This window comes from Hippichthys cyanospilos, chromosome 4, assembly GCF_059441005.1.
Source record: "Hippichthys cyanospilos isolate Australia breed blue-spotted pipefish chromosome 4, RoL_Hcya_1.0, whole genome shotgun sequence".
Lineage (NCBI taxonomy): Eukaryota > Metazoa > Chordata > Actinopteri > Syngnathiformes > Syngnathidae > Hippichthys > Hippichthys cyanospilos.
In genome coordinates this window covers 2346555-2364748 of record NC_142372.1, presented here as the reverse complement: position 1 = coordinate 2364748, position 18194 = coordinate 2346555, and the positions used below count along the sequence as shown (strand labels likewise).

At 40.1% G+C, this 18194-nt stretch overlaps 1 protein-coding gene across 1 annotated transcript in view; it reads right to left on the bottom strand.

Annotated features, from left to right (window-relative positions):
• Nucleotides 1-18194, bottom strand: part of gpc5a (glypican 5a) — an 87493-nt gene that overhangs the window by 37821 nt on the left and 31478 nt on the right. Inside the window, exon 7 of the mRNA XM_088413533.1 lies at nucleotides 3669-3789. Within this exon, the coding sequence (XP_088269659.1) occupies nucleotides 3669-3789 (121 nt within the window). The remainder of the gene's footprint in view (nucleotides 1-3668; nucleotides 3790-18194) is intronic.

Here is an 18194-nt window from a genome sequence, read left to right as displayed (position 1 = left end):
CATGCCGACATTATACTATATGGCGCGTACTCGGATGCACAGACTTGTTGACGTGGAGAACCGAATGAGAATGTGCAGTGGTATATGTAATTGATGTTTTCCCTGGCTGTAAACTGGCCTGCCATTAACCCACACAAACATGGCCTTTATATGGCCTCCTAGCGCCAATGATAAATTGGCATTTCATTCAATCACGTCGGCATTTTACAACACAAAGCACAGTATATGAGCCAGAATGTATTTTTAAGCCCCTATTTATCTTGAGCTCCTATCACCTCGCATTAAACCCACTTGTCTCCCTCTTGTTTATTCCGCGTACAGTATAGCGGCGCGGAAATTCGTATTATCAAGGTTAATTGTTGAAATTAAATGACAGATGGCGTCTGTGTGCACTTGAGCGGCGCGCGAGATGCCAATCAGCTCTTTACAAATCAGGTTACAAAGAGGTGAAAGTCGAGTGCTGTCAACAGTTAAGAAACGGATCATTTTGACGCAGGACTTCTCAAATTAGGCTACCTGTTTCCTTGGGGTAGGCAAAGGCGTTTTAAGAGGAAATGGGAGATTTTAAGGGTTTCCGGAGGTACCAGAAAATCTAATTTAATGCTGAGATAGGAACAGTATGCTTTCTTTTCAAATTAAGAGCAAATTAATTGGAACACTGGGCAACCTCTTACAAAATTGTGGCACAGAGACTCTTTTGTGTCCCTTTATTTTGTTATTTTTTATACAGACACAGTTTTCACCTAGCTTCTGGAGTTGCTGAATAAAATACCGGCACAAATGCAGTTCTGAAGTTCAATAAAACCGAAAATTATCATTTTTTCATTTCGCAGTGCTTTGCGCTGGATGAGGGGTACTTGACTGAAAAAAACAAATCCTGTATTTCACAGGGGATACATCAATGAAAAAAGTCATCAATTCCAACATAAACAATAGGACAACCAACACTAGCAGGACAAAAATCATGTCAAGAAAATTATGCCCATCTAAAAATATCTCAGTCTAATTGATTCATTCTCGTAAAGTCTCCGCCATTCGAGCGTGACAGATGTGTTTCAAGAAAAACATCAAACTAAATCTACCTCAGAGTATTTGAATTAATCGTCAGCCTTCTCTTCTCTTTAGATGGAACATTTGTGAAAATTAGCCGGCTTAGGTCAAATTACATAACAAAAATGTAAAGTAGGTTTTGCCTGATCCGCAGGGGTGAAATTATACACCGACTGAGAAAAAAGGAAAATGCAAATGCGCCGAAATTAGGCTCAAAAGCACCACAACAAAGCACTTGCCTTTAAGAAGTGTCCTTAGCTAAAAGTCAACTACAATAACAACTTCAGTCGAGATGGGATGGAATCAGGCTTCTCGTTTTGCAGGTTCAATCAATGGCGGATAACTTTATAACTTTCGATCGATATCTAGTAAATATTATTCGAATTCAAAAACAATTTTACCCAAGGAAGAATGATCAACTTTTATCATACATTTTTGAATCAACACTGTTAACTTAAATTTAAAATTTTCCTCTTTGGACGTTTCTGCCAGTGAAATTGAATTTTGAGACATTGTTTATACTTTATTTATTGGGATTATTTATACTTATTAAGACAAACGTTACTGCAGTACACATATTTACTTCAATCTTACATTATCAAACCTTATACAGTAAGTGTACTGTTGTCCCTTCCCGTTCCCATCCCTTAGGCTGTAGTCTGACGGAGAGCCGCGGTTATATCAGCGGCGCCCCAAAGTCTGTAGCTGACCAAACATGATAACAATTAAGAGTTTACGCTTGAAATTCCAATTTATTACAAACGAAATCGAGGTAAGAGATTTACAACGCTTTCCCGCTCATCCTTCTTCGTCTACCTAACAGCGTGTTTGAGTTTCATAAGGGAGACGGGCACTCCTACAAGACACGTGATTGGTTTCTTGCGCCTCCAATCCTCGGGAGTAGATGCAAGTGTGTTTTTTTTTTTTTTTTTTCAAATGCACTCATACCTCAGTGACTCACTATGGAGTGCATCATATAAAACCTTGTCTGCTTTCCGTCGCTTGCATTGAGAAGAAAAGTGTGAAAAGGCGAGACTGGAAGATATTTGTTGCGCAACTGACTACAAATGCGACTATTCTTTTGGTTTCATGCCCTAAAAAATATCGCAGACAGCATTCTGTAAGGGTACGTGACTCAGAATGTATATTATATGACAGTGTAGTTAAGATTACTATCGATCTTACGTATGTGTTTACGCAGAGGGATTTGAATGATTATTGATTGTTTTGCTGAATCTTCCAAAATAGATTTTTATTACTTAGCATTATGAGCCTTGACAACATGGGATCTGTTTAAATAGGTCAATCTTAGTGTATCCAGCAAGTGTCATTTTCCTTTTTCTTCCGTTCGAATCGTGTGAACAGATTCCTTTTCTTTGATTTGCATGGCTTCCTTTGAAAACGGAACCGTTGCGGGAACTTGTTAGTGATGTTCTCCCGGGCTCCCTCTTTGCTACGCGGCTTATTATTCTATAAACCAGACACAAGTCTGACGAGTTTTATGTGATCTACACAGCTCTGATAAAACACAACTACGAGAGATTGGAGCACTTCATCATATTTCTCGACCGCCGGTGAGTCTGACCTGATATCGATTTACCTGCCGGTTCAAATTAGTAAGGTAGAGGGTCGAGGATGGCAGAAGGAGGTCAGGGGGGTCCGCCTGGACCTCGGACTGTCACTCTGTAAACGGAAGGAACTAAACACGTAATTGTCGGCGCAGATTGTTAGCGCAGATGTTAGAGCAGCTAACAGAAGGTAAAGTTGCATTAAGTGCCCTAATGTCAGCAATGTAACACAAGCAGAACACGAGTCACATTAAAAGCAAGATGTGCTGGAGCTATTTGAATATCCGTACGTTTTTATGATTGTGTTGCGGGTCGTGATAAATGTCAGGAAAAATAATGCATAAACAAGGCAGGAAATAAGCGGTTTGTTTTGGACTTTGCGTCTCATTCAAATACATGGAATTGAAAACCGGAGAATCAAAAGCTTGCCCAGACAGTTCCAAGTGGTTTTTGAAGGACAAGAGTGCCAGGTTTTGTTAAGCCCTTAGCCCGCTCAGATGCGAACATTGGCGAATTGTTGACGACGATATGGAATGCGCACTCAAGTTAGGGAATGTCAAATGCATGAATAAAAGATTGGCCTGAAAATGGCGGATTCGGACGATTTTAAGTTCAATAATGTCTTTCGAATAATTAAATAATCGACTGTCAGCCATATGAGCCAAGTGCATTTTTTTTTATATCTGCCGTATTCTTACCTACAATAATGACCGTAACGGAACGAGCTGTCGCGGCATTATTTACGATAAAAGAAGCGAGCAGACTGAACCACCATCCGATCCCATCCTGGTTCACACACAAGAACATTACTAAAATAGAGAGGATCGCGCAAAAGTTTTTTCGTCTCCAGCAGATTCAATTAAGTCTGTGTGCAGCGGTTAGAGAACACGGAAAGGTATTCCGTCCGTTTGACTCGCTTATTAATTGCGGTCTTTTGGCATATGCGCACAATCGTAAACTCGGGGGTAGAATTTGACCCCGGTATTAAGGATGCATTCTATACACAGGTGTAGAGAATAAGTACAAAATCAAAAAAAAAATTATGCCTACCTGATTGATATGCTTCAGTTTGTCTATGATTTGATGGATCACAGAGTCGGCGCCTTTCACTTTGACCTCGGGGTTGGCAGCTTGAGCCTTGATGCCGTTTCCCACCACGCGGAGAGTGTAGCTGCGAAGACGGCAACATGTTGAACAACAAGTCGACAAAATACAATCCCACGTTGTCTAGAATGGTTGAAATCGGTCAGAGGAAGGAGCGGCGAGTCAAAAAAGTGAGAATTACAAACGACTTTGCAACTTTTCGCATTCAAATTCAGCAAAAACACGCAAACGATCGTGTCGTTCAATTACTGTCATAAACGGGAATTATAATCGCCTTCCGTCGGCGCAGGCAAAATGCGTTTCGCTGCCATTCCATACGGGTTGAGCTACCACTCCTGTGATCACACTTGAAAAAATGAAACCATTCGCTTATTTATGATGTACACCTCGGCGTTGGTATATGCTACATTTATCCTTATTTGAAAGCAGTTCAATGTTGTTATCGCTTGGTAATAAGACTCCGGTTCACCCCAAGGTCTCCGTCTTTCCAGCTGTGACTCTCTGACATTGGTAGCCGGCGAGAGAGCGCCGTTTACACGCATCGCAAGCCCCCCGCAAACAATAAAATTCAATAAATAGATCAAGGCGAGGCACAAAGCGAGCACACTGTTTATAAAAACTATATAAAAATATATAAACTGTTTAAACAAGTCTGGCTAGATGCAAAAGCAATGTCACAATTGTGAGCATGAAAATTGCAAGACAAAAACACGGGCCGTTTGAGACTGCCGTGTTCTTAGTCGCCGACAAATGAGAGTGATTTGAAGCGAGTCGGGGTCAAGGGAAGACGGTATGAATAAATAAAGCGCGGGAAGCAAGGTGTCTAATTTATTTAAAAGAAGATATGGGTGCTAGAATTCAAATTGTCATATTCCATCATTGTTTGCGACGTAAGTTTCCAATTCGCACTTCATGTAAACGCGCGGGGGCGCTAAAGTGAGAATCGAGCGCCCGCCGACATTACCAAATGTTTTTTGCACAATATTTCTTCTGTGTTCAAGAGCGGCAGGTTTCGTTGGACGTACCGTATTTCTCAGAGTAAAACAGACTTATAACCGCATAACTCGAAACTAGAGCAATTTTCTCTGCATATCTGTGTTTGATTGACATTGACTGGAATGCGAAATAAGTAATATCATGTAATGTACAAGGCTTATATGATTATACAGTGGACCCCCATGTTACAGCGTCCATGGCTTACCTTTTTTTCATGTTGCGATGTGGAATACTGAGTTTTTTCATCCCCTCTTTACGGTATTTTCCCCGCTTTGCGACAAAAACAACCGTCATGACCCTAGGGGGTTGGCTGTCTTTGTGTTGTTTTGTCTCCTTCGGCAGGCGTTTGTAGGTAATTGCACTTAATTACTATGCCGTCTAACTGCTTCCATGCTACGCGTGACTACAATGATGGTCTGCTTTTGGTTGGCCTCACTTGTTTTAAAACGGCGGAAGGATAAAGCTTTGTTCTATCGCGAGTGGTTACAAAACCGAATTTATACTGCATTTTACTGCTTAATTAAAAGATGAAAGGGTTAGCCATGGGTCCCAAGATTGCTAGTGATGTTAAAGAGAGAAGTAAGAAGATGATTTATACGGAAAGGAAGCTGGAGATAATCAAGAATTCCGAAGCTAGCCTAGCCTAGGCTACCCTTACTAGGGAATATGGGCATAACAAGCGCCACTCAAAGGTAAATAAATCCTTTCTATATTTTTTATTTATGATGTTTTCTGATTGTATACATGTATATTATATAAACATAGCACTTACTACGCACCATTTTTTCATAGGTATGTACAATTTTGATGTTTTTACCTGGGGTTCTAAACGCATTAGCTATTTAACATAAGTTTGGATTGCCCGCCATAAGACGAATCGGTCTTACGAGATCCATGTCGCGGATTCATCTCGTAACACGGGGGCCCATTGTACATACATCGAAGCCCATTTCTGCATTCGGACCAGCGTACGAGGATGCGTCAGAAACAAACCCTCTCATTTTTTCATTCTCAAGAGGGAATCCTTATTAAAGGAACAGAAAGACAAAAATCACTCGTGCATCACACTGTAAACAAACTTATACAACCGCAGCGGAAGAAATCAATTTGTATTCTCTCGAGTGAAAACCTCTCTCTGCATGCCATTCTACACACATGCTTGGCTTGGAAATCAAAGAAGTTAACTCGCTGATGACATTCGTTACGTTCATCCGAAAAGTTCGTATCCGCCCGTCGGAGATGATCCAAAATGGGATGGTACGCTTCGCTTGCGACGCACGTAGGACTGTGAAACTTTAATGACGACGACACGGATAACGCAACAACACCCAGCGAATTCCCCGCAAAAGATTGATCCCCTAACACCGCCACTGCCATGTTTGTTCCAATTACACAAGAGCCTTAAGCTTTAAAGTCCTATCGGCTTGTGTTGGCGCATCAACGTGGAATTTTTCAGACAGGGCTGTTTCACTAAAGTACTGGCGGGAATTAATAGACTCTGCAAGTTGGTCAGCAGGTAATTGCGCTTTTGTGACAGGAATCTGTAATTAGTTGTCAGAGCTGGCTCATATTGCTCCGATTTATTAATTACAGATATGTGTTCTAAAGAGGTAGCCGAACCCGGGATAATATGAATAATGGTGAAGCGAATCTTTTTTTTTTTAATTAGTGGTTTCGAGATGATGACATTTGAGGAGATAACAAGTTGATTCTTTTCGCCTGTGTGTGTTTGTGTTAGTACAGCAGGAGTGCAGAGTGATAGCACAACACTTAATCTTTATAAGGAACATTGCCTCAGGATCTCTGCAGTGGAGCAGACAATATGTAACAAAAAAAATAGAGGGGTCAAGGGAAAAAAAACTCTCATACAACAATTACGGAGCTGCCAATGTGGTGTAAACATTTTTCTCGACTGGCGAACTGAGTGCAAGTACTTTCAAATGTATTTTAATTCCAACTACCGAAAATTCCGGACACTAAGCTGCATCTTTTTTCTCGTGATTTGAGCCCTGCGGCTTATTTGCAGGTTTTTTGTTGGGAACCAGGGGAAAAAAAAACCCAACGGTAAAACAAATGTATCTGCTCAAGGTGTTTAATTAATGGAACAGCGATGAAATAGAAGTGAAAAGATGTAAATCAATGGCTGTGCTCAAAAAGTATGATTTCTTTTTTAACCTGTACATAATTTTTATATTTTTATGTCACACAAACACACACACACATATATATATATATATATATATATATATATATATATATATATATATATATATATATATATATATATATATATATATATATATGTGCTAAAAATGTGCTAATATAGCCATGGCAATTTAAATTCACTTACTTTAACCTCCAGGATCGCTCACAGTACGATTGGCCAATTGTCTGGTGGTCATTTACTCCAATTCATATTAAAAACAAAAAAATAAAAGCTCCCTAAACTGTTTTCTCAAGCGTAGCACGGCGAAGCCATCACTCAACACACACACACGCGTCTATTATGACAGTAGAGTAACGCAGTAAAAGGAGTGTTATATTATACTGATAATTTGCCCGCAATGGCAAATGGACTAGTGCATCATGCGAGCGCTTAATGCCAAGCAGATATCAGACGTCGTCAAAAAGCAATGGAACTTTTATAACGCCTCTTAAATACTGGACTTTTATGGAAGGTAATAAGGACAAATGGAAAAGTTGGCTATCTCGGCGGTACAATGGGCTCATAAAACCACATGGTCACAGACAGAGGGAATTTTTAAAGATGTTAATGTCCCATAAGGGCAATAATGTCCAGGATTAAGCAGATGTGTTAAGAGCAGGGCCGACAATCGGCGATTTCCTCACATCACTCAAAAAAAAAAATATATTATATATATATATATATATATATATATATAATTTATTTTACACTTGTCCATCCACGGGAAAGTTTTCATTTCAGAATGCCGGAAAATATCCTTGTGAATCCCGTGTAGTCATACTTTGGTTTCAATCCAGAGCAGATTATGCAAACTGTCATTCTGATGAAAAACATTTTTTTTGCCTCCCCTCTGGCACGAAATTTAAGAGGCTTAGACATCTTTGCCATCTTCAATCATTGACCAAGCTTATCCAAATTTCAACACCTGCCTCACGGAGATGCAAAGGCAAACATCGAGAGGCTGATTATGAATTCATGGCCAGTTCTGTAAATACACATCAACAACAAGACGATAAACATTCTCAAACAGTGGAGCAAATAAAGATGTCGGAATCAAAGTAAACACGTGGGCAATAATTGAACTTTTTTTTTTTTTTTGCAAAGTGTGACTTTATTTTAGTGCTATATGACGCACAGATAGATTTTAATGTAAGATGACTTCTATACCGTTTGTGTGTGTACTGATGTAAATGAATATTTTGGATTAAACCAAAGAAAGCAAACGCAAGCATAGGGAGAACATACCAACTCCACAAAAAAGAACCTCCGTTTTTGTTTTATTGCCTACTTTATTATTTGCTCGATAATGGAACGTAGTCTGCTAGCAGAAGTGAACAGAATAAAAATGTCATTGCGTGGTATTACTATGCATACGACAATAAAACTCTTGTAGCTTGAATTTTCCCAGAAACTGCATTATTTTGTCTTCGTTTGCATCTGTGTACAATCTATAAATGTCACAGCAAGCCAGTCAGATTTAAAAGTTGTTGTTTTTTTTGTTTTGGCGACAAAAAAATTCTTGTCATCATGTTGTAATCTTTCAGCCGGGCAGAATCTAAGTCGTGGGAATATGTCCAGTTGCTGAGTGTAAGCACTTTACGCCGCAAAGGCAGATTGCTGCTTGGTGACGTGAACATTCAGTGATTATGAAAATTAATCCAGGGATGTGACTGGATTCTTGGATTTCAAATCCGTAGGAGGCTGGTGACACAAGTACTACAAGTTCTTTTCTGAGGACAGGCGCAGCTACAGAACACACGTAATGCGCTCAAAGTGTTGAATGGCAATGACTTTAGTGAATATTTAACCCTCCCGTTATGTTGCTGGGTCAAATTGACCCGTTTGAAAGTTGTCGAATTGAGACTTACGCTTGCCTATGTATAATCCACATGAGCAAAATGACTCAAGAATGTAATTGGTTTCTGAGGGGTGGGTGGAGTCACATGATTTGTTAGTTAGCAGGATAGTGACACATGACCACCGGGTCAAATTGACCCAGGATGTTATGACTATTCCAGAGAAGCAAACGGAACACACGGGTATAAAATAAGAACACTTTGTGAGTAGGTTTCCAATCCAAAAACTGTGTTTTTGACACTTCTGAACAAATGCATATTTTTACGGGTCGTATTGACCCAGGAAAATTAAACTGTTCCAAAGAAACAAACAAAACGTTTTTGACACGGCTGGATAAATGCGCACGCCTCCGGGTCATATTGACCCAGAGATATTTTTGCCATCCTTAAGAAATGAACAGATTTCACTGGCTAAAACAAATTTTTGGATTATAACCATTTCTGACACGTTTGGACGACTGAATACGCCCCTCCGGGTCAAAGTGACCCGGGGACATAATCGCTATTCCTCGCAAAGGAATATAACAGGAGCGTTAGCAACGAATACAAATTTAAAAGTAAGCCTCTTTATTAGTATGCAACATGTGATTTCAACACGATTTTAAGAGTTACAGTTCCCAGCTGCAACAATCAAGCGAAGAATATAGTTTCTGCCTGCTCAGCTCTAATTATTTTAGCACAGCTGGCAGAAACAAGGAGCCACATCTGTTCTTCCTCCAGTTGCATAGACTGTCCCTAAATCTCAGAGAAGACACTGTCGAGTCAGAGCAAGTAAACAAAAGGGCACGAGGGACCCAAATACAGTCTAATAACCCTCCGTGAGATTGTTTGTACATATTTGTTCACTTCCCGAGTCCTCTTGTCTCTCAGCATTACAGCAAGTGGAGGCCTAATGTGTTTCTGCTGGGAAAAAGACTATCCACATCTCACGGTTGTTGTTTTTTGGGTTTTTTTTTTTTATATACTGTCTTAATTCTGAGATCTTAAGTGGAAGTGTCCAAATATATAAAGACGCTGTGACCGTCTAGTGATTCGATTCAGATTTTTGGGTCTAAGATTCGAATCGGAATCTATTTTCGATTGAAAATGAATTGATGGAGGATGATTTCTGGTTCAACTAAGGAAGGGAAAATATCTCAAAAGATAGCGAACCCACGTAGGCACAGGGAGAACAGGAAAACTCCAGAAAGGAAGGCCAGAGCTATAGAGCTGCAGAACTGTATTCTTTGCGCACAACAATCCAGAAAGTTGCGTCAAATCATCAGCATCATTTGCAGTCTTTTTTGGCCCATAATTGGATCAGCTTGAACATAACAGTTTTTGGAGTTATTTTTTCGACTGGTCCGACTTTTTACAGAAGTAAAATTGCAATAGAAAACGTCATGAATGAAAACCCGCGATAAAGTGAAACCGCAATAACGGAACCGTGATGTAGCGAGGGAACACTGTAAAATGTGTTTAAATGTTTTTAATGTATGTTCTTTTAGTCATTTTAATAAGCTACTTTTGATTTGATTTGCCTTTGACTGCCTTTCGCCATTCGGTTTTTACGAAACAAAATGAAAGGCAGTTCACAATGAAACATTAAATACGGCAGCAATGTTTAACATTTTCATGTCATGTCATATCGACAATCTTTGACAGCCGGAGAATGTAAAAGCATTTGGCCCGAGTCAATTTTATAGCCGAGCGATCGCGTCGTCCGCTCTTTCGTTTTTGATGGGTTTTATGTTCCCACGCTGTATCTCCCATTCTTTGGATCGCCAATTGTATTAGAGAGTGAGCCTAAAGAGCTCTTACGTCTATTTATATTCAGCACAACACTAGCTACAGAATGGTAATATGGTATTTTCGCTTTTCAAAAATGCATTGAGAGTTGACTCCCGCTTTTGGCGACGAATTGGGACGGGGCCGGCGTTGCGTTGAAAAAAATCTACATGGAACTGCCGTTAATTGTTTTGAAGTTATGTGGCATGATTTTACCTCCGGGAACCCCCAGAAAATCGAGTTTCCTCCAGAGCTAAAATGATTTTGACACCCCTGATCTACACTATGTTGTCTCAGCTACGTGGCTCCCTTTTCGGTCATTTACAAAGATACGCCGCAGATTTCAGATCCCCATTAATACAAGGTGTGATACATTTCCTCGCTAGGGTATAAATCTTTGCGGTGAAAAGAAGCCATCTTCTCTTTGTCAAATAGAGCAAGCGCAATGATGAAAATAATTTATGAGAGGAAGATTGCGCCTTCTCCATCATGACTTCTCATTACACAAAGCACTTAACAATGCCACATGCTCTTTATGCACTTGAAAAACACCGACAGCCTCATAAATAGCACCGCCAGCCTTCATGCCCAACGGTGGGATTGGCTGGGGTGACTTTTCATGAACTTGCGTGTCTGCGCTTATATTTCAGAGCAAAGCAGCTGCGAGTTTACTTGAAAAAAGTTTGGAAAAATTACATTAAAATACATAATGCAACTCAAGCATAAATGTGACACCCATGCAACTACCCGTCACACGCATATGGCAAGAATGAATATTTTTGGGAGCAATAATTACGGCTAAATATATTTTGTGACTCAAAAATGAATTTTTTAAAACTCTTAAATTTAATAAATGCTATTTTCATCATTGTTTTTTAAACATAATCAGCTCATTAATAATAATCATCATTTTTTTCTGCCAAAAACCTAAATTGGCCTAAAAGATAAATAAATAAAAATGCACAAAAGTCATAGTTTGTGTATATATATATATATATATATATATATATATATATATATATATATATATATATATATATATATATATATATATATATATATATATATATATATATACACACATACACACACATAATTTTGATAAATAAAGTATGGCTTATCCATTACAAAAATTGAAAAAAAAATTTTGGGGGTGATATGCAATGCAAACTGAGAACTGTAAACATTTTTTTCTTTTTAACAATATACTTTCAGTGCCCCCCTACTATTCACATGAAAAAGGTACTATGCCGGCCCCTGATTTGTCAAAATCCGCATATAATTGATGCCCATTGAAATGCATTGCATTTTGATCATCGTACCCTTTTTTAATTAATCCAAAAAATAATCAGAATTCATATACGTTCGTATCGTTCGGACCCCGTAATGAGCACAAAATTTACACATTTTGTAAGTCGAATTTGTAAAAATAAGGATATCGCATTTTCTCAAGGTGGTAGACGCAAACAACCGGCCAATCATCCGCCAATGTATGACACAGGCCCGCCCAAAGCAAACCAATTTCACCACGGCAACATATTCTATGTCATCTCTCCATATTTACACATGGCGTTTTGCTCGTCCCCGCTTAGCTATCCAAAGAAATATTATTAATCATCTTTGGGGTGTTGAAAATGAGTTATGCAAGCAATGCGCGTCTGCCCGTCACGGTAAACGTTCACTTAACCGCAACAGCGTCATCAGGCTTTTATCTTGAACGACACACGCCGACAATAACGGCCTTAGGTTCCGGCGCTCATGAATAAATGTGCCGCGCGCCGGCATCTTTACGTCTTCTGGAAAAGACGAATCCTTCGTTGTTCAACAAGCAGCCGGAATATGTCGTCTTAATCTGTTTCCATGCAAGCGTATTTCAGCCATATTTCAGCTCTCAACAAAGAGCCGGCGGGCCTGATCTTCGCTATAAACATATCGATAGAGACTTCCAAATACGCCATAAAACTAAAAGCGCACTCCCCCACGCAATTTTCTCCAACGTCAGAGTGACAAATGCCGCACTCGACAAACTAATTCTGCTGGGCTCATTTCTGACTGAAAGGGGTTTCCAGGCTGGCGGAAGCGCGCATCTTCGCAAGCTCTTCAGCTCGTGTCAACAAGACTGTGGCCGCGTTAGCCCTTCGTACGTTGCTACAGATGGTGTCATCGCTCTTCTTTAGCTCCGTGCTTGACGTGATTCATGGGGCTCCGCGTCTTGATTTAAGGTCCTTCTCTTGTGTCTTATAGCCCGCAGCAGAAAGGCTCTTTCTGAAGGAAACCCGGAGGCGGTGACCCTGGGCTTTGCCAACAAGGAAATGGACCAAACTCTTCGTACGCGCGCAACGGCGGGAAAAAGGAGTTATCTTACAATATTCCCTTTCTGCCATGTGAGTATGGGTCAATAGGAAGGGATGGCTTGCTGAAAATGCACATTTTACAGAAGAGGATCAAAAACTAGGAAACGAGGTCGAAGGCGGTGAGGAGGTGTCAGTTCATTTTTCACCAGATTTTCTACGGTTAAACGGTGCTCCCCGGGACTCATGATAATAAGGAGCTATGGGTCCCAACAGAAATGTTTGAAGTCCCAAAAACGTCCTAAAGTTTAAGGTTCTAACTGCATTTACCTGAGACAGAGATTGACAAATTTCACAGTAAAATGTATTACAAGAATAGAATTAACTTACATGTACCATCCGGCATTATTTTCTTCATATTGCAACCACTATTGTTAAGTCCATTTTGGAAAAAAGTCCACTTTTTACTTTTACTTTTGTTTAACTTCAACGTGTGTGTTTTGTTCCTCTTATCAAGCTTCTGAAGCGTTTCATTTTGGCTTTTTATTTTCTGGCTCATTGCTACTCGATTGTGTAATATTCCACTTGTCGTTGACACTAAAATAATTGCAGCGTTGATGTAGGTTCAAGCCAAAAGATTGCACTTTTTTCTCTAACGAGATCATGCAGAAGAATTCTCAGGACAAGATCTCGGGTAAAAACGAGACAATGTGACCAGCATGATCGAAATAAACATGGCGGTCGAAGCTGTCAAAAATGTTCGTAAGTGGTCAAGTTTTGCTGAATAAAAGAGTAAATGGACGACGATTTTAACGTCAAAAAACGATGGACGCACGTTGACTTGAAAGTATGCATCCCTGTCAAAAATCATGCGTCAAGGACGTAGGGACGAGAGCAAACGAGAGCACCGATAAAAGTAATGTTGTAAATTGTGGTTATAATATGCTTTTATAGTTTCTAGCGGTGTTTTATAATAGTACAAGAAGTCCTGGGGTTGCGCGGTACTCGACCTACGTCGTTTCGACTCGATGAAGCCAGAGTCTCATCCGCCATTTGAGTAGAGCATACATGGGAAAACTAAGGCCCGGGGGCCATATTTGGCCTGCTAAACTTTTTAATCCGGCCCACCAAACTTGAAGAAATTATTAATAAGGAGGGGAGTGATGATGTTAAAAGCAAACCAAGAGAAAAAGAACCTAAAATTTGGGAAAAATGTTCAGGTGTCAACAGGTTAGCAAATGTGCAAAATGGAGATAAATATCTGAATGGAATGAATGTGTAATTATTGTCATTGCACAACTGTACGGACCGACAAAAGTGACTCAAAATGGCAGAACCCACCAATTAAGCTAATATATTAAAACTGCATAATGGATACTTGTCAATTTGTTCATCAATTAGCTGTCAATTAATCGATTCATTTTGACATCTCTAAAAATGACCCATTCGATTTTTCATTTATACAGTTGCAGCCACTGTGCCTCAGATGAATATAAATAGTGCAGTTACTCGTTATTTATTGTCCTCCTATCAATGACACATTTTTTTTGTGTGTGTCATAAATTTCCTATCGCGTAAACATTTTACCTGGCGCCCAAATTCACCAATTTGACTTGTGTTGTGTTGAGCTCCAATCGCTCTGTCAGTGTGGACTATAATGGAAGACTGTGTGCACCACTTTCTTATCGCTGCCAGTAAATTACCTCAGGATCTGATACGGGCTGCCAACTCACCGCAACATCTCGACAGACACAAAGAAGAAGCAAGCGAGTGAGAGGCGGGAAAAAAAAAAAAAAAAGTGTCAAGATTTGTCAAAAAGAGGAAAGAAGCCCCGTGGAGACTAAGAGCTCCAGCTGATCTCAAAGGTCATCTGATGTTATCTAAAGATCTCCCTCGGTCACCAAGGTCTGGGCTTTTACACCTGACTCAACTGTTGAGGTCAAGCACCTGTCAGTCACAGCTCTCATAACCCAACGCCACCTGCTACACTTGCTAACTAACTCGTTCAATCCCAAAGATATGTTTACATATTTGTATTTTATGATATGATGACATACATTGTTTATCCTTTAGGCAGAAACGGTGAGTGCGACCCACGATTTAAATGTCAATATTCAAATTCGAGTTGAGTCGGCGAGGTTTGAGACGGGCGTTTCAAAAATAGATGGTTTCGCTGGGGCTCACGTTAGCAGCTAGCATACATCACGCTTATTGTGTTTAACATACTGTTTAACGTGAGTTACGCATTGTTCATATTCAACCTGCCGCACTCATCTCTGCAGTAGTCGATACGAAGAACATTTTGCCCCGGACTTTTCTCCTCCGATCTCGATGTGTTTTTGTTGAATTTGGGGAAGAAAAACACCACTTTCAGGTTCGAAATGCACAGTAATGCATTGCATTACCCTCATTCGTATAATGTATTACGGTGTTGTTGTTTTTTTTTTTGTGAGTATGTAATGCATGACACTTCCGCGTTACAGCAGAAAGTAATGCATGACAGCAGGGGTCACCAAAATGGTGCCCACGGGCATCAGGTAGCCCCCCAAAGATCATATATATATATATATATATATATATATATATATATATATATATATATATATATATATATATATATATATATATATATATATATATATATATATCAGTGGTGGTCCGCGACTTTCACACGTACGCCTATTGTTTTTTCTTTCAATATTTGCTGCTGCGGGTTACCTACTAAAGTGCGAAATTTCCAGTGCGTAATCATGAATTGATATCAAAACGGATGCGTACGATTAATCGCTGCACCTCTAACCTCGTCGAGTTTCGTTGAAACTGACTGTGAGTCATCTGGAGCGGGCGGCGCGGCGGGACCCCGAAACTCCATCGCGCGTCGGCCTCCTCCTGGCAGCATTGCAGGGGACGGCTCCAACACGGCGGAACCGAGCAGATGGCCAACGTATGCGCCACTCGGGCGCATCATCATCATCATCATCGCCTTCATTAGCTGAAGGTGACATAAGGCATCATGTGGGCCGACGGGGGAGGGCGGAGCCAGGAGACTTGTTTGCTTTTTCTTTCCTTTATCGCGGCGCACTTCAAGGCTGCCGACGGCGGCATGGCGAATGGGCAGGCGTCACGCCCTCGTACACACAAGCGGGCGCCTCCTACCTACACCCTCCCAGCATGAAGGTAAATAAGGCCTTGCGGGAGGGAGCCAATGAGCACGGGCCAGCGGGCAGAGATGCATGTTTGCGTTAACTTCCTCCCTGGACCCGGCTCGTTTATCTTGGCTGTCAGGTAAAGGGCAGTCACAGAGAAGGTGAATTCTCAGAGTTTTTTTTGTTTTTTTTTTACCCCAGAGACCATCGTGGTCCCCATAGAAACTACATGACAATATTGCAGTGATGAGGAGCAAATTCCGGTCACGGGGCATCCAGCTGGAAGCCAGACATTGGTATTTTACATTTTGAAATCATTAAAAGCCGCGTTTGGGTTCGTTTTGGGAGCTCCGAGCTTTTAGCCTGGGAGGTGAGATTAATGAGGGCATATTAACGCTTCGCTTTCGGTTAGGTCAAGAGCTAAAAGGTAGATGCGGTTCCTCTTAAGGCGGTGCTTCTCAAATAGTGGGGCGCAGATAATCCCGGGAAAAAGGCTCTGTTTTTGTCATGTGGAATGTAATTGCGATAAAGTAATAATTTTCATCATTTTCTTCTAGTTTCAGGCACATTGGGGCACTTGCTTCTTTTTTTTTCCATTTTAGACTAAGCTATAACCCGTATAAACACGATAAAAAGACTTAACAGTTGTTGAAAGTTGATTTGGATTGCGTTTTTCTGTTGTTAATGTTAAAAAGGATACATGTGTATTTATACTTAAACAATTTTCATCAATAATAATTTTATTTATATTCAGTGCATCTCAAATATAGTTGAGAAACACTGTCCTAAGAGGAGGAGGTATTTGTAGGGTTGGGTAATATGTTAAAAATATTATTGCATCCTTAATTAAAGTACAATTCATGAAAAAAATAAATAAATCCAAGGCAAAATACAACTATGTTTACCAGAGGTATAGTCAAGTCCAACTTTATTGAGCCTACGGCAGATGAGTCACAAAAGTTGGAGTCCAAGTCAAATCTGTCAAAGAAGTCCAAGTCAAGTTAGAGACGCAAAGATCCGAGTCTGAGTTAAGTGATTGTTGCAAGGGTACGAGTCAAAGTCAAGTCAGGTCATTTGAGTTTAGCAAGCGCCGCAGAGGTACGAGTCCAAATCGAGTCAGTCACAGAAGTCCAAGTCAAGTCAGAGACGAAAAGATCCGAGTCTGAGTTAAGTGATTGTTGCAAGGGTACGAGTCAAAGTCAAGTCAGGTCATTTGAGTTTAGCAAGCGCCGCAGAGGTACGAGTCCAAATCGAGTCAGTCACAGAAGTCCAAGTCAAGTCAGAGACGCAAAGATCCGAGTCTGAGTTAAGTGATTGTTGCAAGGGTACGAGTCAAAGTCAAGTCAGGTTGCTTCATGTTTATGACGTAGTTTTTTGTTGTTGTTTTTTTTACATGTTTTGGCTCACACCAGTTCTCAATGGTTGGTAAAATCAAACGTTATAACCCCGTAAAATCAAATTTTATAACCCGCTGTTGGCATACATGACTAAAAGAAGAAGACCGCATGATGCAGGAAAGCTGCTAAAAACATATTTTTCACTACATGATATTTTGCAACATCATCCTCATGCGTATGCAGTTTCTTCCACTCCATCTACTCCACAATATTCTCAGAATGTAAGTTTATTCATTTATTTGTAGTTCATTTTTACTTCCCTTATTGCTCTATTACTGTTGTTTTTGTCTTCATTTTATTGCCTACCTTATTATTTGCTCGATTATGGAATGTAGTCCGCTAAGGGAAGTGAACAGAATTAAGAATTTCATTGTTTTGCACGACTATGCATATGACAATAACACTTTTGAATCTTCAATCTTGTGCAAAAAAAATGAGTTCATTTTCAGATTTTGGCGTTTTAAAACGGCAAAATAAACTACGACGCGGCGCGAATCCGCGAATAGGGCAGTCGGAGGCATTTTGAGTGGCACGCTGTTTACGCTAAACACCGATCCACCCCAAAATATGTAAGATAAGGATCTATCTTTCATTCGCTGAAAATAAATCGATAACATCACACAGACAGGCACAAAGGTTGCCTTCAAACCGAGTCAATACATCATTTGACCTTCCAAAACATCCCGAATGCTCTCCGGGCTTAAACTGCATAAAGCGGAGACAAATTGCTCGAGTAATGAATTTTTAATGACGACTACATTTTTCACTCAGTATAAGTAAATGGGAAGCATGTTTAGTTAACAAATGAGCTGC